The sequence below is a fragment of the Salarias fasciatus genome, chromosome 20 (genome assembly GCF_902148845.1).
Source record: "Salarias fasciatus chromosome 20, fSalaFa1.1, whole genome shotgun sequence".
Classification (NCBI taxonomy): domain Eukaryota; kingdom Metazoa; phylum Chordata; class Actinopteri; order Blenniiformes; family Blenniidae; genus Salarias; species Salarias fasciatus.
The window spans coordinates 19,238,556-19,248,942 of NC_043764.1; the positions used below are offsets into that span (position 1 = coordinate 19,238,556).

Sequence of the window (10,387 nt, forward strand, 5' to 3'; positions counted from 1 at the left end):
GATGGGGCGGGTGGGCACGCCAGGCCCCGGGGCAGGAGCTGTTTTGTGGCCGTGTTTTTCTTGCCTGCTGAAGCTCCTCTATCAGTTTGTGTTTCTGACACTCAATAAAACCACACGGCAGAGCTTCAGACACTTTCCCCTACTGAATTTTTTTTCTCGTCTGTACACTGTGATGATTACTTTTTCTTCCCCCAACTGTGAAGTCTAGTTAATCTCCACCTAAAAATGCTGAGGAGGTATTTTTTATTTCACTTTGCGTGTCCCACCTGGCCTCATTCCGCAAGAATGTGTCACACAACACTTTGGTCTTTCCTCTCCCGCTTCCCCTCTCCTCTCCCCCTGTGTTTCCATTGGTCCCACATTTTCCTGTATTTATTGAGTGGAAATGCTCCGTAGGGTGGGTTTATTTACGAGAGAGGGAACAACAGCCAATTACTGCGGGAGGATTCAGCGCAGCATGCATCTTTTGATAAGATAGTTGGGGTTGACCTAATTTTCTGCTAACAGTGTTACCAGAAACAAATGTTGCCGCTACACATGCTACAAGGGACATATGCCAGGCATGTATTGAATTTTATATTTTCTATAACTCTTTATTTTTTCAGTCTTTTTCTGTTTGTATAACATAACAATCGTGCTTTATCATGTGACACCATTTAGATACATATCATGTTTATATTATGTTTTACATTAGGCAGTGAGACAGTTAAAAATATACAAAACAATATTGTTTTACTAGACATAGTTTCTATTTTTAATATAATCATCAGTATCTTCATTGTCATCATCATTTCGTATATTTCTGTAAGATATGTGCTTTAGCTTCTGTGATCAAAATATTATTGCAGAAAACAGCAACTCCATTTTTCAACATTTAGACAAATACTTCCAATGTAGTACAGACATTCACAGTTACATGTTTTACACAGTACGGTTTTACAACAAAGTTCCAGAGAAAACTGTGGTAGAGTAACTTTATACAAAATTCACAGGACATGAACTGTAGCCATTTCACGTTTTTCGCTCAGTTGTTTTGCTTTTCAAGGTAAACATGTGCTGTTCAACCAGATGCCGTTCACAGTAGCTGCCATAGAAGCAAACTAACATTGTCCTAACACGCCATGGCAAGAGTCTGGGGAAATTAAAGCTTTGTGCTTTTTCACTAGTAAAGCAAAGACAACATAAACAAAAAAAGAGAAACAGACCACTTGCTTACTGGCCTGCACTTATACATCTACATATGTATTGCTGAATACATACTGATCAAACTATGATTGATCATTGACACATAAAGAAAAGATCATGACTGTACTTAAACACAGAGTTGGTCCAGGTTTTTTTCTTTTTCTTTCTTTTTTTTTTTTTTTTTGTACGAGCATACAAAGTGGTATTTTGTTTTTCTGCCCAGTCCTGTAAACAGACTATGGCTTAGTTGTAATTGGTGTACTGGCTTAAGGCCTTCTCTGCTCTGTCCTTTTTTTTTTTATTTGTTTGTTTGTTTGTTTGTTTGTCAGGAGACATTTCAGAAAAATTTTCACTGATGTTCCTGAGGAAAGCATGCAAAACGTAAACAGGATTGACTGTCAGCATTACGGGATAGTCAATGTTTGTAAATCACTTTTCTAACCCTGTGCTTCTCTTTCTTTCTTTCTTTCTTTCTTTCTTTTTTTCTTTTTTTTTGTACTTCTTTGTACCCTGTGCTTTGCCAACCGAATACTTACTGGCATAGTTTTTGCTTTTGTCTGCCTATTGATTTTGGTCCTCCATCACAACACATATAGTATAAAACATCCTAAAAATAATTCTAAAAATGTTTTGATCACATAAAAGTTTTCTCTCTCTTTTTTTCGTTTTTTTTTACTGAAAAACAAAAATAAACGGACGGAAAAAAAAAAAAATAACAGTCTCTCTCACACACAAAATCTTTTGCAACAAATACTGGATCGCTCCAGAACTCCTCGACATGAACATCTTATTGGCATTGTGCTTACTCAGAGCTCCCCGTTGCCTTGTGGCCTGTATTTTACCTCACAGAGAGCAACATTTGGAAAAAGAGACAACTGTGTGAGGTTTAGTAAACATCCACAATAAAAAATTGACGCCATCCCTTGCACTCTTCAATGATGTCAATTTTGTTCACTACTTCATCTACTATATTCACACGGTATTTACTTGATTCATGAAGATATTCAACAAATCTCTAATCTATATCTCTAGGTTTTTTTTTTTTCTTTTCTCACAGTATTACACAGTATGTTTACATTTTCTTTTTCTTTTCTTTTTTTTTTACTCAGAATTACGGTTGGATTTGTGGACACTAACAGTCTTTGATATTGTTTTTTTTTTTTTTTTTTTTTTTTCTCCAAACCAACAATAACACATCATCAGCCTGGTTTGACAAATGCAGAGAAAATTAAACATGGTTTGAAAATCTGTTTAGATCACATATTGCCCCTGGAGGTAGGTGAATCAATTATAATCTTGGAAGTCCTTTGTAATGTTCTCTTTTGTCTACGTGCTCCATGAGGGTTTCTTCGTTGCCTACACGTTGGCCTCGGCGTTGGTCAGGTTGGAGGTCGGGCTGGTCGGGTTGGGGGGGTTGACGGGCTCCGTCGGGCTGGTGGGGTTGGGGGGCGGGCTGGTCGGACTGACCGTCGTGGTGACGGGGTTCGCCGGACTGGCCGCGGTGGTGGTGGAGGTGGTGATGGTTACAGTGGTCACGGCGGGGCTCGTCGCCGGGTTCACCGGGCTGGTCGCCGCGGCCGGGTTAGCCGCCGGCGGAGGGGCGGGGTTGGCGGGGGTCGCCGGGCTGGTGGAGTTGACGGGAGCCGGGCTGGTGGGACTGGCGGGGTTGGCGGGGGCCGGGTTTGTGGGGCTGGCGGGGTTGGCCGGGTTGGAAGGGCTGGACAGGTTTGCCGTGTTGGTCTCCACTTGCTGCTCCGGCCCGTTCTCCTGACACCGCCTGGTGACTGCGGGAGGCTGAAGCATTATTCGAAGTCGCTGGGAGAGAAACACGACACAAATTAATTAGATGAGAGAGAACGTGACAGTGTGAGATAAACCAAAATGATGACAAAATGTCTCATTTTCCAAGTGACGACAGGCGATTTCCTTCTCACCTCTTTGTAAGTCCCCTTGAGCCCGAGATACATATATATCATGTATCCTGGTATGAGAACCATAGAGGACAGCGCCATGAGCCAGCCGACTCCCTGACCCCAGCCCGGGAACACATAGTCTCCCATTGTGAGAGGAACCATTTGTACGGCGCTGAACAAGAACACGCCCTGTGGGAGACACGAGACGCTTTATGCATCCTGACACCAGCGACTACGGGCAGCGCTGTCGCGGCCTGACATGGCTCCGGGCAGGTAATATTGACTTTATTTATCGTTTCGTTTTTCGTGTCATGACTTTACATGTACTGTTCTATTAGTTCAGCGTACTCACAGCGACAATGAGAGGCGTGAACACGACCCAACACATCTTCCACCATATACAGGGCTTGTAACCAATCATCTCCTGGATGTTGTCGTAGAACTTGTTCACACCTGCGAGACAAATGAATCGATGATCGAAATATTCATATCCAATCTATTTCAATTTGCTGCCGGTCTGCCATGCATGGTGATGAGGATGGCGAGGTGGAACACATGAGTGCTCATGACCTTGAGACTGAACTGCGCTTGAAGCTGTGGAAATATCTCTGGATAGGTGTGACGTTTTGCAACGCTCGTTTTCCCTCAGCCCCCTTACAGGTGATGTTTAATCAACATAATTTGTGAAATTGTGGCACAAATTTTCTTTTTAAAAAAAAATTATATTCATAATTTTGTTCCTTTCTTTTACTACATTGCAAGAAATGTTGATGATACACACCGTAGCACCAGGATATGGAGATGCATTCAAAGAAGACCAAGAACAGCAGACACATTCCACTGGCAGAGTAGTAGTCAAACAGTTTGAACACATAGATTCCTCCCTGGTCACAAAAGAATGAATAAAAACGTTATAAAAGACGTTATGTGCAAATATACTTTGGAACTCTGATTAATCATGTGTAGAAAATGTCCTCTTGCACGCTACAGAAATGCCCATGTTTCAGGTGCGTGTCTTAATCACATGTTTAATCTGATATCATGGATGTGTTTCACGTGAGAGAGCTGCCCTGCTGTACCTGTGTGATGTTTGAAAGTCCGATCACATAGGACACCAGACAGACAGCAGCGATGAAGAGCTCTCGTCTACCCCTAAGAGCTCTGGGAAACTCATCCACCAGAGCAGTGATGAAGCCTTCAACAGTGCAGAACTGAAGGACAGAACCATAAAAACAACATTAAGAATGAATATATGCACTATTTGCACCTTGTTTATCCTTAATATGCAGAGTGTTTATCTATTGTTTTTTTTTTTTTGAAGTCTGCGAATATTAAGAAGAATGCACTCTCTTCCAGAGAAGCTTTATTTTGCTGGTTGAACTGACTCATGATGACAAATGACAAAGTATTGCAGTGTGCAACAAACCGTGGGACAAAAACACTAACATAATCTTCTGAATGACCAAGCATCCACTTCTTGGAGGCCATTTTTGTAATAGCCCTCATGTGCAAAAAGCGGTGCGGCTATGACATTTAAAATGGAGTTATAATTTATGTGTTCTACTTTGAGGTACCGGTGGTCACAGCCAGTGCATCTCTGCATCTCTGTTTTTCTAACCTGTGCGGTCTTTTCCAAACCCAGATATCATATGCAAAATAAAGAGAGACAGACAGTGGGGCCTGCGGGCACATGGAGGTGATAAAGTTGCATTAAAAATGCTTGACGGCCAATGTCAAAGCCCAGCTATATCTGTCCACAAGAAGCAAATTGCATGCTTATCATGCAGAGCGCAGGGGTGAGCTGCATGATATGTACCTGAATTTAAATATTTAGGTCAGCCCATGAGCAGATCATCTCCAAGCCCCTTACCTGGCTGTCAATTCCCAGCATGAGCAGCATGGAGAAGAACAGAATGGCCCAGAGAGGAGACACAGGCAACTGGGTTACAGCCTCTGGGTAGGCCAAAAAAGCCAAACCAGGACCTGGACGGCAAAAAAAAAAAAAAAAAAAAAAAATCACATTTCATCAGGGTTATTTTCATCGTATTTCAACAACACGCCGTGTTTAGCAGTCAGCGTCGGTGACAGAGCGCGATTTCTCTGTCACTGAGAGACACAATCGGAACAGAAGGCAGAGATGTGTAGTTACCTGAAGCTGCTACATCTTTAATGTCTTTCTTTGTCACGTGTGCCATGAAGCCAACAATGGAGAAGATTACAAATCCAGCAAACATGCTGGTACATGAGTTGATGCAACACACAATAACAGAGTCTCTGGGGAGAGAAAATGCAAAAAAGAAAGAAAGAAACAGAAAAAGCTCTTGTGAAAGATGCAAATTCACATTGTTCAACATCATTTTGCAATGACCTTCCCTAAAAATTGTCCCCACAGAAGAAATTGTCCAGAGCAGCTGTGAGAATGCATCACTGCCATGTGGCCCTTCTGATTGCATGCAGATGTTCAGCTACAATGTTTCCTTGATAAATGTTTGACAGTTTTATAGATACAACATTTAAGAACTCATCTACCAACTATCATGTATTTGAATCAAATATTAAATCAATTAAAACAAGGCCACAAACTGCACAAAATGAATGCAACTATTTTTTTATGTAACTGATTGTTTATGTGACCCAGAACCACGAGGCTGCTGCAGAAAACACTCCAGCTTCTGTACCTTCTTTTTCTCCAGCTCGCACACTAACAGAAAGAAGCAGCCTTCGTTTCAGATTGTTATTATATTCAGCCCAGGAACTCGCATTAATAAGGCCTTTTAAAAGCTCTTATCAAGTATCCTTGAATACCATCTTCGGATGTATAATATGGTAAAATAGCAGCAATTTAATTACTGCCATCTTCGGCTGTAATGATTCACTCTCACCCAATAAATTTCACATCTTCCTCCCTCATTGGCTCATACATTACATCCTGCTCATGGATTATCACCAGTCTTACCTGTAAACATTGTTATTGAATGGGTTATAGCTGCCTAGAGCTATAAGTGACCCCAGTCCCAATCCATAGGAAAAAAAGATCTGGGTAGCTGCATCCAGCCACACCTGACAAAGGAGCACAAAGATTTAACGGTGTGAGTCTGAGTCCCGCTCACTCAGGCGTGCAGTTCATATGAATCAAATAATAGTTCATCATTACCTCAGATTCTTTGAGCTTTTCAAAGTCGGGGGTGATATAGAACAAAATCCCCTCTCTAGCTCCAGGTAGAGTCACACCGCGGATGAAGAGAATAAACAGCATGAAGTAGGGGTACGTAGCCGAGAAGTAAACAACCTATAAACAGCGAGATCATGGTGTCAGACGTTGTTTCTTCAGGACATGTGTGGGTCATGAAATGGTGAAATGGTGAATTGACAGAACACATTTCATTGGGCTTGTTTAGATTTTACTTCAAGAAGAAACAAAAGAAGAAAAAGAAACGGAAGACAGAATATTCTGCAAAAGAAATCTCTGCAGCTGCACGTTGAATCATCTCTCTCTGTCTCTGTGCATTTGTGACTCTGTGCAAGCATTTTGTGAGCAGAAAATGTGAGGGGGGGGGATGGGGTATTTTGTGACCAAAACAAATTTTATTTTCCATGGTCATGTGATGAAGTAGACTTTCAAAATGTGGCATCACAAGGGAGAGAAGCTGCTCCAAGTGAGGGGAGAGGACAAAACCAGATTGTAGCGTATGGCTGTTTGTTGCTCCTCCTATCATGAATCCACACTCATTATAGACAATGTGTCAGGAGGAATGGAATTAGAGGAGCCACCCTGAGGCAAAGAGGGATTAGGGAACATGAGTTTTTGGTTGTCCTCTCTCTGATTTTAAAATCAGTTTGGACAATGCTGATTGCAGGCTAAATGATTGATGAGGCGATATTAGATCGATTAATATTGCATAGCTGTCACATACTGCCCCTTAGAGGGAACCAATACATCCTGAGATCTCTTGGATAACCAAATCTGGCAAACAGCTTACCTTCCCTGTCCAGCTAACCCCTTTCCAGATACAGAAGTATACGAGGACCCAGGCAATGGCCAGTGTTATTGCCAGTGGCACTCGAAGCTGGCCTGGTTTTTCCAAGCCATCAGTCATTTCATGCATGTTGCGCCTATAAGTCGGAGCAAGCAACAATAAGACTATTATGCACACAGGGAAATAGCCATGCAAGCAAGGGAGGCTGTCTTTTGTGAAGCCCTGGGATGCATGCAGGATATTTTAAAGCACTGCTGATGTGAAAAGCAAAAGGAGGCCGTCAGTGTCTTACTCCCAAAACTCTAGCACCGCACTGGTGAGATTGGTGGTATCTGCAATGCTGTAGTTCGTATAGCATTTATCTGTGTTCCATGGATTGTTACACGTGCTCCATGGAAGGTCCTGAAAAACAAATAAAATGTTTCGTTTGTTTGGTTTTTTTTTCCCTCTTGATAACACAGAGGATTTGCAGAATCTTATCACAGTTAAAGGGAACAGCCTTGACCTGATGTGATTTCAGATTTGAGTGAATCAAGTGAGCACGCTGAATACTTACAGCGGTGAAGGAGTTGTACAGGTAGTAAATGGCCCAAGCAATGATTACAATGTAGTAAATGTTGAGCCAGAAGGACAGGACAGCTGCTGCAAGGCCCACACCTATCATGAAGAAATGAATTAGGTTGTGTGTGTGTGTGTGTTATGTGGCCTCTATAAATCCTGGTCATAATTATCTCAATGAGAGCAACAGACACCATAAATATTCTTCTATTATTGACTTTTATGCTCAAAATGAATTTCAATCTTAGGATGGATTAAATATTTCATATACCTTTAAACATAGGAGCCAATTTCCACACTCCCAGCCCTCCAATGGAGGTGTATTGACCAAGGGAGCATTCCAGTAGGAACAAGGGTACCCCAGCAAATATGAGGGTCAAAAAATAGGGAATCAAGAAGGCACCTGGATGGACAGAAGTACACCAAGTTAGGCATCTGCAAAGGCAGCCAGTGCTGAGCACAAACAACATGACGCAATACTTAAAACACCGCAACACCACGTCAATTAATTAGTCCTGCATGTGTAGGAGGCTTTCCTTCTTTTCATGTCATCGACACGGTCAGTTAGGTGAGACCGACTATGTGCAGCGCGGAGCGCAAAAGGGCCCGCGCCGTGTGCGTAAAAAAAAAAGGAAAAAAAAAAGAAAGAAAAAATGAGTTGTGAAAATAATGTTTACCTCCACCGTTTTTTCCACAGAGATAGGGGAATCTCCACACGTTTCCCAGTCCAATTGCATAACCCACACACGACAGGAGGAAATCAAATTTTCCCGCCCATGTTTCTCTATCAGGTAACTCCTTTTTCTGCTTCTCGGGTTTGACGTCCAGCGACTTGGGTTTGTCATTGTTCGCGGCCACCTCGTTCAGTTCTGTGACTTGTCCATCCGTTTTGGTGCCGTTCGTCGCCATGTCTCTGGATTTGGCAGAGGTCCTGGCAGTCGGACGGGAGGCTTCAGCACCAGTCCACGTAGACAGCAGCTTCGCGGTTTTGAGACCTAACCTTTGGACCGAATGTCTGAGGATGAAGCCTGTGCTCACACGGCTCGTCAGTCGCCGTTAACCTGGAATCGTGAATAGAGTAATTGGTTGCTGATTTGTTTATGTTTTTTCTTTTTTTTTTTTTAAGCGCAGAAAAAAATAAATGCTCGTTTATGGGAGAAATGGGAAGGAAAATTGATCTTACACTCATTTATCCACACATCACAATGCCAAATGAAATTAAATAGACACTGTTCAACTTCAAAATGTGCATTTCAAAACGCGTCTTCACATATTTGAAACCGTGGCAGTATTTTCATTCATATCAGATTCAACAAACACCACAAACCATCGATGGCAAAGTCATCCTGACTTGTCTCCACAACTAAAAAAAAGAAAAGACGACAGATCGCACGCAAACTGATTGCATGATTGTAGTATTTACATATAAAAACAGATTAGCTGACGCGGTTGCCTATTCAACATCTGCAAATATGTAGGTCTGAAAAAGAGATGAGAGACTGGCATCACGTACATAAATAATAAAGGAAAACTTTGAGAGAATTTGCAAAATCCAAACATGCACTTCAAGCGCAAGACGCACCGTAGCAAAAGCAAATAGCCTATGAGAATTAAGCACAATGAAGTCCACCAGTTACCACCTACAGATTCTCCTGACAGTTGTCCACATACAGAAATGAAAGGAGCAGGGATACAGAGAGGTCTCAAACAAACTGGAACACAAAACGCATAATAAAGACAAAGGGATGTCCAATGCGTAAAAGCTTTACGCATCTGGCTCCACAAATAGCATCTTCATTCTATCCGATCGTTTTGAGAACCAGCACGAGTGTTTGAACGCACAAGAATGCGTCTCCACATTTGCAACATCCCACAGACGAGGAAACAGCAAATCAACCCGACATTTAATTGGATTTATCATGTAGGTTCAGGGATCATCAGGCAATCATTACACTGACCCCAGCAACATATTAACAGCCCCCCATTCACAATTAAATCACGCTGGCTGTCGCCTCAACCATTAGAAAAAAGAAAGAAAGAAAGAAAAAAGAATCATGCATTCACCAGACTCGTTTGTATGGGAGTTCAAATACGCACACAAGCACAGACGGACGCAAGAATTCAGCACCCAGTTTACTCACAATGAATCTGTGATCTGTGCCGCCGAGGACGCGCTGCCTGCCACAAATCTCGAAACGAGGTATCCGTAGATTCCTCCTGCGGGTCAAGTTGTAAACTCCCAATATTTCTTGAAACATAAATGGATTTTACTTCCATTAAAAGACTTAAAGGGACCATGCAGCGTTAGAGGTGTCCAGGCAGGAGCTGTCCAGCGGGGAGCAGTGCTGAAGACCAGGAGGAGGAAGAGGAGGAGGAGGAGGAAGAGGAGGAGGAGGAGGCTGAATCAACACGGGCAGCAGCCGCTTCTCCTTGTGCGACTGTCTAACATCAACAACCAGAGACTCAACTCCCATCTACACAGCCTCAATGTCATCTCAAAGTCGCTCCCCCCTCCACTCCTCCTCCCCCCCTCCTCTTCCTCCTCTTCCTCATCTATAGGCTGCACTCACATCGCACTTGCCGCGTGTTTGTTTTTAATATTTCCAACTGTTTCACGCTTTCCGTTCCATCCAAATATTGACACTGAGGTATTCACGTTTCCTTTCGCGCCCTCTGAGCAAGGCACGCAAGTTTTATGATGGAGTAACTGTTTAAAACAAAGACTTCGAATTCTTCCTTAAAACGTGGCTCGGA

At 42.6% G+C, this 10,387-nt stretch overlaps 1 protein-coding gene across 1 annotated transcript; it reads right to left on the reverse strand.

Moving 5' to 3' along the window:
- Positions 1-602: 602 nt before the first annotated feature.
- LOC115407565 (sodium- and chloride-dependent GABA transporter 1-like) lies at positions 603-10,095 on the reverse strand. Its single transcript, XM_030117950.1, has 15 exons — positions 9,775-10,095; positions 8,311-8,694; positions 7,905-8,036; positions 7,632-7,732; positions 7,368-7,477; positions 7,079-7,211; positions 6,253-6,387; positions 6,055-6,158; positions 5,248-5,372; positions 4,969-5,081; positions 4,178-4,309; positions 3,880-3,982; positions 3,451-3,551; positions 3,120-3,287; positions 603-3,000 (listed from the first exon to the last, which is right to left on the reverse strand). Exons 2-15 carry the CDS (start codon positions 8,540-8,542, stop codon positions 2,542-2,544), a joined length of 2,148 nt encoding a protein of 715 aa, XP_029973810.1. The 5' UTR covers positions 8,543-8,694; positions 9,775-10,095; the 3' UTR covers positions 603-2,541.
- Between the last annotated feature and the right edge of the window lie 292 nt (positions 10,096-10,387).

Coding starts and splice junctions, on each gene's coding strand:
- LOC115407565 (XM_030117950.1), bottom strand. CDS start 8,542: ATGGCGACGAACGGCACCAAAACGGATGGACAAGTCACAGAACTGAAC. Junction 7,212..7,367: donor GCGGTGCTAGAGTTTTGGGA/GTAAGACACTGA, acceptor TCCGACTTATAG/GCGCAACATGCATGAAATGA. Junction 3,001..3,119: donor TCAAGGGGACTTACAAAGAG/GTGAGAAGGAAA, acceptor TTTCTCTCCCAG/CGACTTCGAATAATGCTTCA.